The following is a 16,425-nucleotide window of genomic DNA, read 5'->3' as shown; positions in this document are numbered from 1 at the left end:
TTTTATACACATTAAATTACCAAAATAAGTATGCAATTATTAACTCAGAGGACAAAGACTGACTGACTCACTCAGTATTTTACGCACAGTAATAATGTCGGTAGTGTACAAATACATTCACCTCCACAAACTTGTTCACCATTTCAATCAATAATAAATAATTGGGCTTTCTCTACTTTAATTGCTCACCTTTTATTTCTATTCTTTTTCGCTTTATTTCTCATTTCTTTTGGTATTATACTCTTTCTATTACTTTTCTTTTATATATATATATATATATATCATCTAGAAAATAAAACTATGATACGTTTAAAAGAATTCAATTTTATTAGACCTATAAAGGGAATTAATGAGTACTGTGTAGTTATTAAGTCCATCTGTTCTGCTTTGATTATCACATTCATGACACAATTAATGCACCCAACAAATTTCCTTACCACTTTCAACTTTATTCTTAGAAATTATAAAATACAGAATTTGTAACAAAAGTTTCTTCATGAAATAACGGCACTGATGTTGTTTTGGGAATGAGGTCATGTGTCTGTTTTAAATGTTTAAATTGTAGCTGATGGATAAATATATATTTTATATTATTTAAACACGAGAAGTTTAAGTAATATAATAAAAAATTAATCAAAATTGCAAGTCATGTTATAATGTATGTAATTTTTTTTTTTATTTTTGTTTTAATTAGGAAAAAGAAAAACGAAATTGGTGAGGAGGAGGTGGTATAAAAGGGAGTAGATGGGGGACTGGGAGAGGGGTAAAATGGTAAATGTAGTCGTCCATGACACAATTAATGCTGGGGCGTTTTTGTACTAACATGAAGATTAGATGGGTAAAATTGAAAAAAAGCGTGAGTGCATTAGAATTTTCATTACACGTGGCCCTCCAACAGAGGAGATGATTCTGTACACATGCACGACAGTTGGGCTGTGCCTGTGCACCGCCTTTGTTGTTTCTTTTAGAAAAAATAATGTTCCTTCTTCTACAGAATCTTGGTTATATTGGGACACCTGTTGTTCTCCTCATTTTCATTGAATTATCCCACCCCACCCCACCTTATTAACTTAAATTACACCAAACATTTGATATCGTAATTCAGTAATGGACTAAAAAATGAGTGAATTATTGCAATATAGATGAATTTATGGCGGGCAGAGTATATTCCGGTGGTTTTGAGAGGGGTGAAAAGGGGGATTCCGACAAAGCTCAGCCGGAAGATTCATAGTATAAAGCTCCATTGTCAATATTATTTATTATCTAATCTTTTAATAGAAAATCACATAATCTTGACACTTGTTTAATTGTAGTGTATATTAATTGTTTCTTTTTTTTACTATTTGAATTCACTTTTTTTCTTAATTCTGATGACTATTATTTAAATTCGATCATATAAAACAGTTTATTAGAACCATTATATATCTAAAATTTTATCAAGTTATAATTTAATTTTGAAATTATGGTGTCGGTGAATCAATAGTTTCAATTCTAAACATATTTCTCAACATTTAAGGATGATAAATTAAAGCCCGAAAGATTTGGTAATATAAATAGTGCAAGAAATTAATAAGGAAAAAAGAAAAAGGACAGGAAAGGAGTGGAAAAAGCAAAAAGAGGTTGAATTGGTCCATTGTCAAATTTCGCTCTTCTTCTCCCCATCACATCAAATCATGGGAATTGGGTTTTGATGATTTCTCAAACCTCCCCGCGTCCCCTATTGTTTTTTTTTTCTTTTTAATTTAATTGGGATATAATAATAATAATTGTAATTTGTAATTATAATAAGCTTTCTCTGTTGTGCTTTTCCTATTGGCAGCAAATTCAAAAACATACGTTTGAAGCTGAAACAACACCGCCACCTGCTCTCTCTCACCCCTTTTCTTCTCTCTTTGTATGTTCTCTTCTCTCTGCCTTTTTTGGGTTTTCTTTCAACTTCTCTGGTAATGCGCCGAGGTGGGTTCATGTCGAAATTGAATTTTGTTGCTCCATTTTCAGGGTTTTATGTTTCTATTGTTGTTCGGTGATTGAATGGTTCGGCATTGGAGTCATCGTTCTTTGTCCGTTTCTTATATTGCACAACTTTCTTTTCATTTGTCCTTTTCGCCTTTTCAGATCTTCTGATCATTCAAATACATGCACATAGATACTGAGAAATTTTGAGGGGAAAAGGGATTTCGTTGATCGCTGTTTTAGTTGCGCCGCCCTGGGCTCTTCAGTTTCGTCAATTATTTTTATTTTTATCATTGAGGTTTTTCTTTTCTCTTGGGTTTAATTTTATGGTTAAATTTGTTTTCATTCAAGAAATTTTGCCTGTTCTATCGGCTGCAAAAATTTTGATTTTTCTTAGGGATAATTGGGGTTGGGATTTTGATTGGTGTATGTTGGATCTTGACAGTTTTGGCGTTTGAAATCAAATGCATGTTGTGCTTGTTCCGTTTGTTTTCACTACGCTAAATGCCTTCAAGATCGTTCGAAATTCGTATGTTCTGTTCTCTCTGTTTCACTGGTGGTGGAGAATTTGACATTTGCATTAGATTTTCTTTCTTCTTTCAAGAAAAAGGAAAAAAAAAACTGGGTTGAATTTCTTTCTCATGTGTTATTATACCCATCTTTTTCGACAGAGCCCTGCCTTAGTTTGATTTCCATATGAACTTTTACCTTTCCTTAAACTAGTTATTTGATTAAGGATCTGCTTTTTTTAATTCTTTCGCTGATCATTGTTTAATATTTCGAAATTTTTGTGGCAGCAGATTTGAGGATTCATAATTGACACTGCATGAGTTTATCAGTCGACCATTGATGTCAAGATTTGAGTTCTAGAATTTTTTATTTATTGGAACAAAAAAAGAGGTTTCTCAATGCTGAGTTTTACCAGGACAAGAACTCAGCAGAGGTCGAATAGATCTATGTCTTTAGGAGGTGGGCATTCGTTTCAGTTTGCTTACTCTGCTTAGCCTTCATTATTTCTATTGGGCTGTTATTGTACTGCTTACCACATACTTAATTTTCCCAATCAGTTCTGATTCTGGTCTCTCTTTGTTTCTCAGGCATGGATTATGCAGACCCAAAGAAGAAGAACGGTGTTTGTGGGAAAATCCTAATGGTGTCCACCCTTACAGCATTATGCATTCTTATGCTCAAGCAATCCCCAAATTTTAACGTCCCCAGTCAAGTAATTTATATTTATTTTTATTTGTTTCATTTCATCTGATGTTCAAAATGCCATTACTTAATTTGCATGTTTATGCATGACTATCTTCAAGATTAAAGTGGTGATGAGTGATTTATTACCTCCCATCTTGCTGCTGATGCATTGTGGCTTTCTTCTATGAAGTAAATGTTAGTTGTAAATTTTAGTGCTTTGGGAGCTGGGGCGTGTAAGAGGAACCTCACATCCTTCATGCATCATCCAATAGTTTGCTGGTACATTACATGATATTAACTTGAGTTCTTAACCCATTGAAATTGGAACTTATGTGGAAAATCAACTCCTGGGAAGTTGATGTTTTGGACCAGCGAATCACTTCCAAGTATTTAGTTCTTTTAGATGGTATAACCTGTTCATTTTTCACTATTTTATTCAGCTACAGCCAGAAGTATCTTTCTCTACTTTGAAGAAAGTCATTTATCTGCTTCAAAATATCCCAGAGTCCAGTTTCATTGCTGATGCTTTGCCGTTAATAAAGAGGAATTGAAAATCTTGACTGTGTTGTTGCTTGCTTTGTTTGGCTTCCCCTACATGTGAATTTTCTGTTTGCATTTCCTTCAATTATCAACAAGCAACTGAAGCTTTACTTTTTCTTGTTTTGGGTTTTATTTGCATCCTACTTATGTGTTTGAACAATGATTCTTTTTACAGTTTTCACGTCATGAACCAGGAGTCACTCATGTCTTAGTCACTGGAGGTGCTGGCTACATTGGTTCACATGCTGCATTGCGGCTTCTTAAGGATTCCTATCGTGTGACTATAGTGGTATGTATCTGATATGGACGGTTTAATTCTGTGATTTTTCGTGGAGCTTGAAAAGAGCATATTTTCATATGACAGGATAATCTTTCACGGGGGAACCTTGGTGCTGTTCATGTCCTACAACAACTATTTCCAGAACCAGGGCGACTTCAGTTTATTTATGCCGATCTTGGTGATGCAAAAGCGGTAACCTCATAGTTCCATTTGTTCATTATGATTTTCTTTTGTGTGATGGGTTCAGTTATCATCCTTAACTCCCACATTGATTGATATTCAGGTGCACAATATTTTTTTGGAAAATGCATTTGATGCCGTGATGCATTTTGCGGCTGTGGCATATGTTGGAGAGAGTACTCTTGATCCTCTCAAGTGAGTACCTTTTAATATTATTATAGGTTGTTTAAATATGGAAAATGGCTAAACTATTTAATCATGCATGAGAGGTAGAGCACACATCTACTCCTTGGCTCTTTTCCTTGACATAATTCGTGTACTAACTATTTTTACAAAACAGGTATTATCACAATATCACATCAAATACTCTTGTTGTGTTAGAAGCTATGGCAGCTCATGGAGTTAAGACTTTGATTTATTCTAGTACATGTGCAACTTATGGGGAACCTGAAAAGATGCCCATTACAGAAGAAACTCCACAGGTGAGATTGCTGAAGTTACACTTGCAGTGTAACAATTGCTGTTATGTTGGGTGTAATTTGATGTATGAGCTGCTATTGAGCAACCTTCTTTCTGTATCAAGTTGTCCACTTAGCGCGTTTTTTTTCTTTCACATCCTGCAGCTTCCAATAAATCCATATGGAAAAGCCAAGAAAATGGCCGAAGATATGATTCTGGATTTTCATAAAAACACAGATATGGCTGTCATGATTTTGAGGTAGGTATTTAATATTTTTGTGACCTCATTTCTGCCATGGTCAACTCAGTACTCTTGATTCCTAGTTGTGTTGAAAGTGCAGAAGTACACAGTAAATTTCTGCAGTTTATGGTAGAACCTGCTTACCTTTTCCCACCTTATTGCATTTGCCAACTTCAGTTTCTCATCTTTGCAATGGTGTGCTAATCAAACAGAACTGTCCACACACTTGGAACCTTCTTTTTATTTTTCTAATGCATTCAGAGGACAGCAATACTGCTTGTTCTAGATTCATCTTCTGTGTAGTTTCTACAGAAAGTCTTGTTTGCACTGCTGGTATATAATGACTTCAATGGGGCTATACCTGTAACATTGAACATTAAGAAACTTGGTGTTCATTAATCACTACCAGTAAGGTGGAAATTCCATGCCTGGAATGATCGTGTATTATCTTTCTCAAATTATTTCTTTAATATATCAGATACTTCAATGTGATTGGTTCTGATCCCGAGGGACGGCTTGGTGAAGCTCCCCGACCAGAACTGCGTGAGCATGGGCGTATATCTGGTGCTTGTTTTGATGCTGCTCGTGGAATCATTCCAGGTCTTAAGGTCTGTGAATCTTAGCTCTACTTTATAATAATCCATGGTGTTAATCTGTTGTCACTTGAACAGCACCCTCAACTTTTGTGGTTGTGGACTTGTAATTTATTAACAGTGGAATAAGTATTTTGTCTGCTGGAAACTGCGTAACTGGTTGCATCTGAGTTCTTCCTGGTTCTTTCAAAACGATGTTGTTTTACTCAAATAATGTATTTCTTTCTAATGTAGGTTCGAGGAACAGATTACAAGACTTCAGATGGGACATGCATAAGGGATTATATCGATGTCACTGATCTGGTTGATGCTCATGTGAAAGCTCTGGAGAAGGCAAAACCCAGGCACGTGGGCATCTATAACGTTGGCACAGGAAGAGGTAAGGTGCCCTTTAAATGTCAACGTTTATGCCAATTGATATGGACATGTTTCTGAAACATCTCATGTAACCTCAGGGAGATCAGTGAAGGAGTTTGTGGAGGCTTGTAAGAAGGCAACTGGTGTGCCCATAAAAGTCGATTTTCTTCCCCGCAGACCTGGTGATTATGCAGAAGTATATAGCGACCCGACCAAGATAAAGAATGAACTGAACTGGACGGCAAAACACACTGACCTTCAAGAAAGTTTGCAGGTAGCATGGAGATGGCAGAAGGCGCACCTTAATGGGTATGGTACCCCTTTGGTGATGTCTGCGTAAATAGAAGCTCAAGATTCATATTCGTAGTGGAGGACTAACAAGAACCCTGTTGGAGACCTAATATTTTTGCTGATTTTAGTAGCGTTGAAGCAGTACGTTGAGGCTGAGGGGGTGGGTGGGTCTGATTTCTGGTGTATTCTTTTATGTCTCTATTCGATCTACATTGCATAGAGCAGTAGGAAGCTTCCCATTTACAGTATGCAATCAAGACAGAATTATTTAGTTCAATAATAGTGCATGGCCGATAGGTATAGTTTATTTTTGTATAATATCTCAATTTTTGTAGCAACATCTGAAGCTAGCAAATCCGTCTGATGTCCTTTGAGGTACTACATTAATGAGCTATAATGGGAAGTTTGGAGATGGATGTATATTCGGCGTTTCCACTTTTTTGCTGGTTAGTTAGAGCAGCCGATACTGTGAGAAGAATGAGATGATAGAGCATTCAATTGGCCCGGAAAGGCTAAGGCCGACTCCAACAATGCTCTGCAACTCAAAATGCTGAAAAATTTCTGAGCCTCAAAAGTAGAATCATAGCTGAAGACGGTTAATGGAGATCACTGCCCTTTGCCAAAAAGGTGAAAAGATTTAGTCAGCAGAACAACTAAAAAGTAAACACTCGCGAGAAAAATTGGAGATGCGGGGTATCGATCCCCGTACCTCTCGCATGCTAAGCGAGCGCTCTACCATCTGAGCTACGATGCGGGGTATCGATCCCCGTACCTCTCGCATGCTAAGCGAGCGCTCTACCATCTGAGCTACATCCCCGTTTGTGGTGGTAACTCGCTCTGTTTTTTAATGACTGTAAATTTTAGAATTAAGAAAATTTTTTTCATGAAGTTTTCACATAATTAGAAGAAATGGGTATTAGAAATTTTACTTGCAAACCGTGGAACATTCAACTTGTCAAATAGTCAGGCTAGCTACTCTACAATCTTTGGCTAGCCTCTGTAGCACAAAATAAGCTATTTACATAATATAATGTTTGGATTCATTTTCGAAGTGTTTTATTTTGTTTTATGAAGATAGAGAGAGAAAAATAAAGATAAATATTATATGTTTAATGTTGTGTTTTGTGAGACAAAAATTACTATTCATTGTCAAATAACTGTCAAATCATATTTTTTTATATATATATTTATGTATATATGTGTGTATATATATATATATATTTATGCCAAAACATCTGGGTATTTTTGTATGATGACAAACATTGAATATGTTTTGACTTATTTTGAAGATAACTTGAAAATGAAAACAAACATTATGTTTATCGTTTTTAACAGACGCATAATCCACTCATCTTTTGAGAAGGTGAAAAATCATAATATGAAAACTTTAGAAGCAGAAATATCGGATGTCGAGACAGACTCATTAACCAATAACTCAAGCAGGACACCAAATGGAGTGTGTATTTCTTTGAAACTGCAGTTTGACATTATTTCTAGCTTTTGGTTGGTATATTTCTCTCACAGCACTTTTTAAACCAAAACCAAGCATCATAATGCCAACACGTGTTTACGTTTACTCATCTGGATGTGAAATTTGGAAACAAATTATTCAAAGTCGACTACAATCATAACGCATTAGCTGGAGCTCATAAGACGACTGTATCCCTAGCATATAAAATTCAGCAATTATTTCGCCCCCACATGGCTCAAACAAAACATATACCAGTAGTCTATATATTGAATTTTGGCAGATCTAACGTCAAAACTCCAAGTTCAATAAAACAAATAAGCATCCATATGATCAATTTCCATACAATTCTCTCTCGAGCTGTTAGAACAAAATATATTTCATTTCCAGGAAAGAAGGACAAGACAAACAAGCAGGCCATTTTTATCACTCTTCATGCAGCCGTTTGAACTGCTCTATCAAAACTCTCTTCTGCGCTAGACAAACGTTTGACAAGTAGGTGGTCTGGGTGAGACAATTTCAATTGGCTGCAAAAGATCATAGCTAGTGTCAGAAATTACATAAGCCCTTACATGAAAATCTGCACAACACAGAATACAAATTCAACAAAACCCAAATTCAAATGGCCAAAAGAAGAAAGAATCAATGAACCAGGAAGAACTCATATGCAACCCCATTTATATTTGACCCTTTCCTTGGAATTGCTCCCCTTGAGCAATATCTCAGGACTACATTACAAGGTTCACCAACCTCAGCAATGTCCTTTAAATTTCAAAATTATCATAAAAAAAAATGTAAGAAGAGGCGGCTGTATAGAATGGCCTCGGTAGCAAAGCAATATCGAGGGCACCATGATGCACCCCACTAAGGGAAGCACCTGGTTTTAATCTCATGAACCAATTTAAAAGCCAAGCTGCAGGTTTTGTATTTTATAGTGTACCTGAGATATCGTGATGCTGATTTCCCCACATGAAGACTACAAACGACCAGATTGGCAAGAGTTTCTGGATCCTTTGCATCCTGTACAAACAGTCAAACCTCAAATTAATACAGGTTAAAAAAAACAGCAGACGCTGACAAAATATAAAACCTAGAGCATGTTAGGAGTAGGTGAAAAAGAAAAGGAAAAATAAACATGAAATATCATGATGAGGAAGTTGAGCAAAAATTCAGACAGGTGGCAGGTCTCGCAGCCATGGGACTGTAATCCTGATGGTAAAGTGTTAAATTTATAGACGAAAAGACTACATATACAACAAGGAAGAAATTTCCACATTATCACACTAGAAGACAGTTTTAGGGACATTAAGAAAAGCAACAGATTTACACTCCACCTTGTTTAGGGCTTCAAGCAAAAGAGTTTCTGCTTCATCAAAATCCCCCTTGTGCATGCAGCAAACAGCCTTCCCATTCAGGAGCAAACTCGTCATTTGATACTTCTCTGAGAAGTCCTGGAAAATAAGATATGCTTCCTGGATCTTGGAACCACCCTAAACCCAATTAACAATAGGTTAGTTGGCGGATCATCAGTTTTAGTTGGGGAGATGTATGTCATGAAACAACACATACCACAGCCAAGTTCAGCCATGCATTAGCAAGCTGAGTTAGTGGATGATCTTCATCTATTCCTTGCATGACCCTTAATTGTTTTTCAGCATAATCCGATCGGTGCATCTTAAGAAAAATTTGCACATTTAAAGCATGCCTGCAATAGCAGTAATAATATCAAGCTTGCATTCATATGCATCACATGTTTTGTATGCTTCAAGATGTGATGTCCAAAATAAAATAACCGGACTCACAGCTCCATTGTTCCTCCAGCATTTGTATGCTTCAAAGCTTCATTATAATCCTGTTCGTGCAAGAATATAGTCCCTGCAATAAGACGTAAGCTGGGGTTGTTTCCAATGGCTGGATCTGCTAACCACTCATGGAGACTTGAAATTGCCGTTTCCTACAGAATATGTAAATGCTGATTTTAGTTATGACAAGAATGATGCAGCAGTTTACCAAGAGGCTTACTACTTCCACATTGTTTGTAAAACCACTTTCCACACAAGTTATGTTCAACAAGTTTGACATTGACAAAAAGGATTGGAAACCAACATTTGCTATTTCATTCCTAATATTCATATATAAAGTCTATTAATTTTCTAGATGAATCTGAATACATGCACATCACTTTTTGTCCATCATGCTCAAACAACCATTTTGATATGTTCTAATCTCGGCTCGTCAGTTGTATAATAGAACACAGAAGTTCTACTTCTAATGTCTCCCATCAATTTTTTCTATATACCCAGTTAACACACTTGCTAAATGGAATTAATGTGCTCAACAACTTTAGTATCTGAATGGAAACGCATATTCCACCTCAATACTTTAATTCTACCTTCTCAAATACAAACAAAAGCCACCTCCTCATATATCCTAAAGTGTGGGATTGAATAAACCATGTTAATGTGAACATCATCTCCTATAGAAGTAAACCTGTCCACTATCTGACCACCCAAAGTGGACTGTAATTTTTTTCTTTTTTAACTGAATTGCTAATTGTATGTTCCTAAGGATAAAATCACTACATAAATCTTCAGTGAGGTGTTGGAAATTTCAGATCTACATCCAAAACTCAAATCTCCAGATTATATAAAAGAATGCAAATACATATTTAATACCCACATCCGATGAATTTGAGAAAGTAAAAGTAAATCGGCAACAGAACTATTAGCAGATCATCAAATAATTAAAGGTCAGTTAAATTTGAACGAGAGAACAGGACAAGTCACCTTGTTTTCAGGGCCTGACAGATACAGAGCTAGCAATTTCACAGCCTGAAGTGTCGTTGCCGCAGATGAATCAATCTCATTTATCACAAGCTGCGCACCCGGAAAAAGAACAGACAATAATCAAGAAACTTCACGATGTACATCGAGCATATATACTTGATCTCATAATAAACAACAAATTTGAAATTAAATCACGAAAATATTCTAGATTAAGTATCAACAAGCTCAAAGTAGATCTTGAACCGATCTGAAAAGTCGATTCTACCTGGTAACTGCCGAGAGCAATGTAAGAGCGGTAAACGATGGAGTCTCTCTCGACGGCGTCGTCGGGGGAAAGATTTGGAATTTCGCTGTTGTTGATAGCGGCCTGATACGCTCCCAAGTAAAAGTTGTTCCTCAATCCGAATAAGGGGTCAGGTCCTCCGGCCATGTTCAATTCTTCTTCCTTTATCTTACTTAAAATTTCTGGAAAAGATCAGATCTTGAGTCGAAGGAGATGAGAATGCAATCGAATCAAACCCACAGTATGGTACAGATTCAGATGATTTTTGAATAGGGAAGAATACAGAAACGGGGTTTACATTCGTTTAAGTCGGTGTTCTTTCAACACGTTTCCGCAAATAAAGTCGCGTTTGTTATCCGAAGTTTGAGTAGGCTGGCGAACTTGGGCTGCCACTTAAGGAATGGCCCATTATATGACGAAGCATACTGTTTTGGGCCCTATCCAACCTCATGGCCCAATTCGTTTTTCTTGCATGAGAAAAAGAAAGAAAATAGCTGAAAAATAAATATTTTGCTTAAATTTTAGGAATTTAAATGCTAATTAAAATAGTTTGTTTGATTGCTTTACACTATTTGTTAATTCTTACTTTGATCATAAACTTGAAGGATTAAATTGAAATAAAATTTAAAATATTAAAAAATGAGATGGCGATAAATTTAAGTAGCAAACACAATCCATTACACAATTTTCCCTACTATATATGATGGCATAGTAGTATTTTTCGAAAATCAACGAGTGTATTACATACAATATCAGTTTAAGTTCTTTCGACTTTGGCTTTTAATATTGCGCTTTCAGGTGTTTTGATAATCTTTCATTGTTGACCAAAGGCGCTCGAGAACAACTAAAATCATGATTCATTAGGAAAAACGGGCAAACGGCAAAGGCCGAAGGCAAAAGGCATCTTTTAGGCATATAGTAAGGGGGAGGGTACAAGCCTTTATTTGGATCTGGGCCTTTGTTTTTCCCGCGGGGGCGCAACAAGGGGGAAACCCCCCATCGTTCCAGGCTTCTGAGGAAGACCTGTCACTTGCTTCAACTCATTAGCTCAGGTGTTTGATAATCTTTCATTGTTAAACTTAAGATTATCATGGACTGTTCTTAATTGCTGCACTTTCAAGTGTTTGATAATCTTTTATTGTTAATCTTGAGATTATCACAGACGGCTTTCATTCATTGCACTTTCAATTATTTGATGATCTTGAGACTATGAGGAATGGCTTCCAAGTGTCTGATCCTTTCATTTTATTCATAAGCCTCCACATGGATTATGTTTAGATGGTTTTATTGGACTTTATCCAAATTCTTGAGAAATATAGGGTAATTGATAAGAATTATTCATTGCAATGTGCATTTGTCCTTTACACATACAGATAAAGTGCTGGTGGTGGTGGTAGTGTTGCCGTGAGGATGAGGAGTGACTAGTGTGTGAGATGGTGGGGAAAAACATAGGTTGATAGGCCCAACCTCTACAGTTGAGTTGCTCTTGTCGGTCTAATGCTGTCATATCATTTAACAATAAATCATTGCATTAAAAACCATATTACAAACACATTATCCTGGATAAAGATACATTAGAAAATTATAATGACAGGACAGGAGGCGTGGAAGATTTTTATTCTCTTGTTTGGATGGCTACTCCTAATCTTTCTGAAAAAATATTACAAACTGAAAAAGAGAGTTTCATTTCAATGATGATATAGGCGGACGGGGAGACCCTTTTGGGGCTCCGGCATCATGTCACCTTCAACCTTTTCATTCGGGTCAACCACTTCCCATTTGTAATCCTTGACAACATTGTGAACAAAAGCCAGTATTGCTAGCCGGGCGTACTCTTTTCCGGGGCACATTCTTGGCCCGCCTCCAAATGGAACCGATGTGTATGGAGGAGGTGCTTCGCTTTCCTCATACCTTGATGGATTAAATTTTTCCGGGTCCTTGAAATACTGGGGGTTCATGTTCGTGGTGCTCACTGTCCAGTACACCTAAACAACACACCAAGAAAAATTCTACTTTTTAAATATTTTCAATGAAATACTGGAAATGGAACAGTTAAAACTGCAGGTGGGAAGTGATGAACGAGCTGTTGTTTCTCTGTAAGAGAGAGTAATACCTTCCAGCCCTTTGGAATTGTGTAACCAGCATAACTGAATTCTGTCAAAACTTCTCTGAAAGTCCCCTGGAGAGGTGGAACCAGTCTCATTGTTTCACATATCACGTTCCAAGAGTACTTCATTTTAGACATATCTTCCCATTCTAGCAATTCCCCTGCCTTCTTCGATGCCGCAATCTCCATTTGTTCTGCACGCGACGCATATACAAACAAACCAGCCCATCAGAAACTCAGTTACTATCAGACGTCTGTAAAGAGAAATTTTCAAAGGGGAAATTACCTGCTCGGACTTTTTCATATATTTCTGGATTTAGGCCAACATATTTCATCAAGAATGTAATAGTGGTAGCAACAGTGCTATACCCAGCAGTTAGCAAACCCATGATTTTATCAGCAATCTCGGCTTCGGGCATGGATTTGCCACTCGGGTCAGTAGCAACGATCATATGCGACAAAATATCCAGCATCGGGCCTCCAGATGCCATGGCCTGTTTCTTCTCCTTGATTACAGTTATCAATTCCTTCCTAATGGCTGCCGCCGCCTTATTTGCGCGGTAAAAGATAGTCCCAGGAACATTAATCATGAGGCAGTGCATACCCACGGTAACATCATCGAAGTATTTTACAAGCCTGGCTATCCTCTCCGGATTATTGATCCCCAGGAAAAACTGGCAGGCAAGAGTGAGGGTAATAGTTTTGGCTAGAGGGTAAGCTTCCACCACGTTCTTTCCTTCGCAGTGAGTCTTCAGTTGTTGTTGCGTGACAATATCCATTTTTGCCAAGTACCGCATGAGGGCTTCGGGCTTTAAGAACCCGGGTTGCCGGATTGTTTTTGTCTCGTCGAGGCGTTGGGTTTCAGGTGGTGGCGGCGGCGCCGCCTTGTCTTTGTAAGAACGGAAGAGGTGTTGCATAGGGTGGGGGCGGAATGCGGTGAAGTACTTGTGCTCATTGGAGAAGAGGAATTTGTGTCCATTCGGACCACAAATGACGGCAGTCTTCTCCCCAAGGATCTTGGTCTTGAAGATATCGGGGGAGTACTTCTTCATCCTGTCGCCCACGAACTTCTCCGGCTTCCCGAACAAGAACTCGACCGACTCCCCCAAGATCGGCCAGCCGAAACTCCCCGGAGGAAGCTTAGCACCGGCGTTGTTGCGGCGTCGGGAGATGAAAACAAGAGAGAGAGCAACAAGAAGAAGAGAAAGGATAACAGCCAAAACCTCCATGGCTGGTGACCAATTATCTTTACAAGAAAAATGGAAAAGCAAAGAGGTAGTTTTGGAGAGGCAAATGCGGAGGGTATTATATAGGAGGAAGTTGTATATCTGTAGCAATTTATGGATGAATATGTCTAAAATTAGTGAAGCCCGTCAAGATTGAAGAGTAACTATTTGATCTGGGAATTGGTCTACAACTGCATATTATATTTCACATTGATGCATCACAAGATTTTTATTATATGTGAATAAAAAGTAAACACACATATATATATATAATTTAATGTCATATTAAAGAGAGCTATAAACAGAACCCCAACTCATTTATTGCTCCCTCTCTCATATTAAATGCTGGGGCTTCCTTGAAAGTACAGAGAATCGCTAATGATCCCATTACCATTCACCCACTCTCTTTTTCTATTTTAATGTACTAATAGTTGACTTATTCTTTTAAAGAAAAAAAACAAATAGGCGGGTCATATGGATTAATATGATATGTGTTAAGATTAAAAAATTTAGGTATATTAGAATCATCCAAGAATTAATTTTGTTAAACATTAACAAAATAATAATTCCTTTTTTCTTCTTTTTTTTTTATTTAGAAAATGATGAAATATTCATTTTAGGATGAATACAACAACATTTTTTCTGTTGTAAATAATAAATATAAAATAGCCAAGTAATTGAGGAAGTGGACCATGTTATGTTAGAGCCCATTGGAAATGACTAATGAAGATGAGTTTCCTATGCCCGCATACTTCCAGATTCTGTAGGGTCGGAATTGTTGCTGAGGAGACTAATATTATTTATTTGTTAAGAGTAATTATCATTATTACATAAATGCATTTTGTTTTTCGGCGGAAAGGACGTTGAAGTCACATGCGCTCAAAGTCGTGCACTAAGTCAGCATTGGAATGCCAACGCTTCCACCTGATTATTATTTTCATTTTCATGTTATTGTTATTATTATTTTTAATAAAAAAAATCTCATTTTTATATTATTGTTCGGTTCCGATGTCCATAAAACAACAAGTAAAATGTTGCCTTCCACATGCATGAAATTTTTTAACTCATTTTTTTATTACTAGAGATCTTCGTACACTAATAAAATATTGATAAGCCATCAATATTGAAATTGAAATAGGAAGTCGAAGCCTGATTTCAATATGTGAAAATTGAAATAAATAGGTTCAAGGAGGTGCACTGTGCACCCGTTTTACATGTGAAAACAATTACAACATAGTCTCCAGTCAAGTATGGCCTGCTGACTACAAATTCCCAGAGTCACAAAGTTTGACAATCAAACAGGCCTAACCACTTCATGGTGATCCACCAACTGGGGTTTAGTGGGTTACCAAACTTATCATCCCCAGATCGCAACCTTCAAAATACCAATCCTTCAAGCTGTCAGATTGCTCCATATGCCACAAAGAAAAAGACACAAGGCCATCAAATTATTCTCATAATAAAGTAATGACCAATCTTTTATAATATTCGAATCAAGTTGGCAATGGCAAGCCCTTAATATTTTCTAAACTAGAAGTAGAACAAAAACTCAACTGGCTCCGGTTATAAGATATATATTCAGTTGTATTTGGCATATATATACACCTAGTAACCTGAATATACAAAAAGGTCCTGCAATTAAGCCCTGCTTCCTTCAATCTTAACGGAATTATCAACAATGCGCAGTCCATCTTCTGTCGCTATAACTGCAGTGCATCTGCGTGCAGCCGGAGAGATATTAACTTTGATGTCAATTTTCTCAAACCTCAAATGAACAGATGTTCATCCAAGCTGAACAATTATTTCATTAGGATGTGTACTCAAAAGTCTTGGCCTCACCCAAATAAAACAAAACAATGATAGAAAAATGGGAGACAACATGAGCACTTTCCACGCATCCAAGTGTTTTTAACTTTTGAAGAACATATATATAGCATTTTCCCACTGTCTTCATGTCATACTTTTCTGTCCACTACCTAGACGCCAAGAAAAATGGTCAACCTCCTAGTGGAACACCCAAATAAACTTATGAAATCAAATTGTTCGCAATCTTTCACTCACCCAAGTAGTAACTTGGTACTAATACTATCGAAATCAGATAGTGTTTGTCGAAAAGATGAATATAGCAAAGACATGAATAAGCAACCATCAAGAGAAACACCACCAGAAATGGGCATGTCTATAAGAAAAGAAAAAGGGAGGTATAAGGCACTGACGGGATTCTGGAGATGACACCATGCTCAACTACGCCAACCACTTGATCAAGACAATCAGCCACTTCAGCTGCACAAAATCAAACAATTCCACAAACGAAATTGTGAAAACAGGTCAAGCAACATGGGAGATTAAATATTAGGGTGCAGTATAGTACCAAGATTTTGAATCGGAGATGTAAAGATTACATCAAGAACGTTATGCCCCTCTTTAGTGACAAGCGGAAAGTCACCTCCTAATGGACCCGCATACC

At 37.1% G+C, this 16,425-nt stretch overlaps 4 protein-coding genes and 1 non-coding gene across 8 annotated transcripts in view; 1 reads left to right on the top strand and 4 right to left on the bottom strand.

Annotated features, from left to right (window-relative positions):
* Positions 1,702 to 6,399, top strand: LOC105175836 (UDP-arabinose 4-epimerase 1). Of its 4 annotated transcripts, none has more exons than XM_011098440.2 (11): positions 1,702 to 1,894; positions 2,751 to 2,922; positions 3,051 to 3,175; positions 3,863 to 3,976; positions 4,052 to 4,159; positions 4,251 to 4,342; positions 4,488 to 4,629; positions 4,771 to 4,865; positions 5,326 to 5,455; positions 5,675 to 5,819; positions 5,896 to 6,399. In XM_011098440.2, the coding sequence occupies exons 2-11, from the start codon at positions 2,862 to 2,864 to the stop codon at positions 6,135 to 6,137; spliced, it is 1,254 nt and encodes a 417-aa protein (XP_011096742.1). In that variant the 5' UTR covers positions 1,702 to 1,894; positions 2,751 to 2,861; the 3' UTR covers positions 6,138 to 6,399. The 4 variants fall into 4 exon arrangements, with proteins under 4 accessions (XP_011096742.1, XP_011096740.1, XP_011096741.1 ...); XM_011098438.2 differs by having other exon boundaries at positions 1,703 to 1,894; positions 2,754 to 2,922; XM_011098439.2 differs by having other exon boundaries at positions 1,757 to 1,956; positions 2,754 to 2,922.
* Positions 6,833 to 6,905, bottom strand: TRNAA-AGC. The gene has a single exon. It is a non-coding gene; the product is annotated as a tRNA-Ala (tRNA).
* Positions 7,795 to 10,925, bottom strand: LOC105175835 (coatomer subunit epsilon-1). The gene is made up of 7 exons (XM_011098437.2): positions 10,608 to 10,925; positions 10,343 to 10,432; positions 9,359 to 9,510; positions 9,126 to 9,261; positions 8,891 to 9,046; positions 8,497 to 8,576; positions 7,795 to 8,083 (listed from the first exon to the last, which is right to left on the bottom strand). Exons 1-7 carry the CDS (start codon positions 10,770 to 10,772, stop codon positions 7,990 to 7,992), a joined length of 873 nt encoding a protein of 290 aa, XP_011096739.1. The 5' UTR covers positions 10,773 to 10,925; the 3' UTR covers positions 7,795 to 7,989.
* On the bottom strand, positions 12,115 to 14,171 carry LOC105175834 (beta-amyrin 28-oxidase). Its single transcript, XM_011098436.2, has 3 exons — positions 13,019 to 14,171; positions 12,739 to 12,926; positions 12,115 to 12,610 (listed from the first exon to the last, which is right to left on the bottom strand). Exons 1-3 carry the CDS (start codon positions 13,959 to 13,961, stop codon positions 12,314 to 12,316), a joined length of 1,428 nt encoding a protein of 475 aa, XP_011096738.1. The 5' UTR covers positions 13,962 to 14,171; the 3' UTR covers positions 12,115 to 12,313.
* The window catches only part of LOC105175833 (probable ribose-5-phosphate isomerase 4, chloroplastic), a 4,276-nt gene continuing 2,959 nt past the window's right edge, over positions 15,109 to 16,425 (bottom strand). Inside the window, exons 7-9 of the mRNA XM_020698183.1 lie at positions 16,330 to 16,422; positions 16,175 to 16,241; positions 15,109 to 15,675 (exon numbers count right to left, since the gene is read on the bottom strand). Of these exons, the coding sequence (XP_020553842.1) occupies positions 15,597 to 15,675; positions 16,175 to 16,241; positions 16,330 to 16,422 (239 nt within the window). The 3' untranslated portion in view covers positions 15,109 to 15,596. The remainder of the gene's footprint in view (positions 15,676 to 16,174; positions 16,242 to 16,329; positions 16,423 to 16,425) is intronic.

This window comes from Sesamum indicum, linkage group LG12 (assembly GCF_000512975.1).
Source record: "Sesamum indicum cultivar Zhongzhi No. 13 linkage group LG12, S_indicum_v1.0, whole genome shotgun sequence".
NCBI lineage: Eukaryota > Viridiplantae > Streptophyta > Magnoliopsida > Lamiales > Pedaliaceae > Sesamum > Sesamum indicum.
This window is presented reverse-complemented; position numbering and strand designations above follow the sequence as displayed.

Bases quoted from the DNA above. Each gene is read 5' to 3' on its own strand.
- LOC105175836 (XM_011098440.2), top strand. From the start codon at position 2,862: ATGCTGAGTTTTACCAGGACAAGAACTCAGCAGAGGTCGAATAGATCT. The intron at 3,176-3,862 runs GTAATTTATATT...TTCTTTTTACAG, and splicing joins ATTTTAACGTCCCCAGTCAA to TTTTCACGTCATGAACCAGG. The intron at 4,343-4,487 runs GTGAGTACCTTT...TTTACAAAACAG, and splicing joins AGTACTCTTGATCCTCTCAA to GTATTATCACAATATCACAT.
- LOC105175835 (XM_011098437.2), bottom strand. From the start codon at position 10,772: ATGGCCGGAGGACCTGACCCCTTATTCGGATTGAGGAACAACTTTTAC. The intron at 10,433-10,607 runs GTAGAATCGACT...CCGGGTGCGCAG, and splicing joins TTGCTCTCGGCAGTTACCAG to CTTGTGATAAATGAGATTGA. The intron at 8,084-8,496 runs GTACACTATAAA...GATCTTTTGCAG, and splicing joins TCAGCATCACGATATCTCAG to CCAATTGAAATTGTCTCACC.
- LOC105175834 (XM_011098436.2), bottom strand. From the start codon at position 13,961: ATGGAGGTTTTGGCTGTTATCCTTTCTCTTCTTCTTGTTGCTCTCTCT. The intron at 12,927-13,018 runs GTAATTTCCCCT...CGTCGCGTGCAG, and splicing joins ATATGAAAAAGTCCGAGCAG to AACAAATGGAGATTGCGGCA. The intron at 12,611-12,738 runs GTATTACTCTCT...TGTGTTGTTTAG, and splicing joins CAATTCCAAAGGGCTGGAAG to GTGTACTGGACAGTGAGCAC.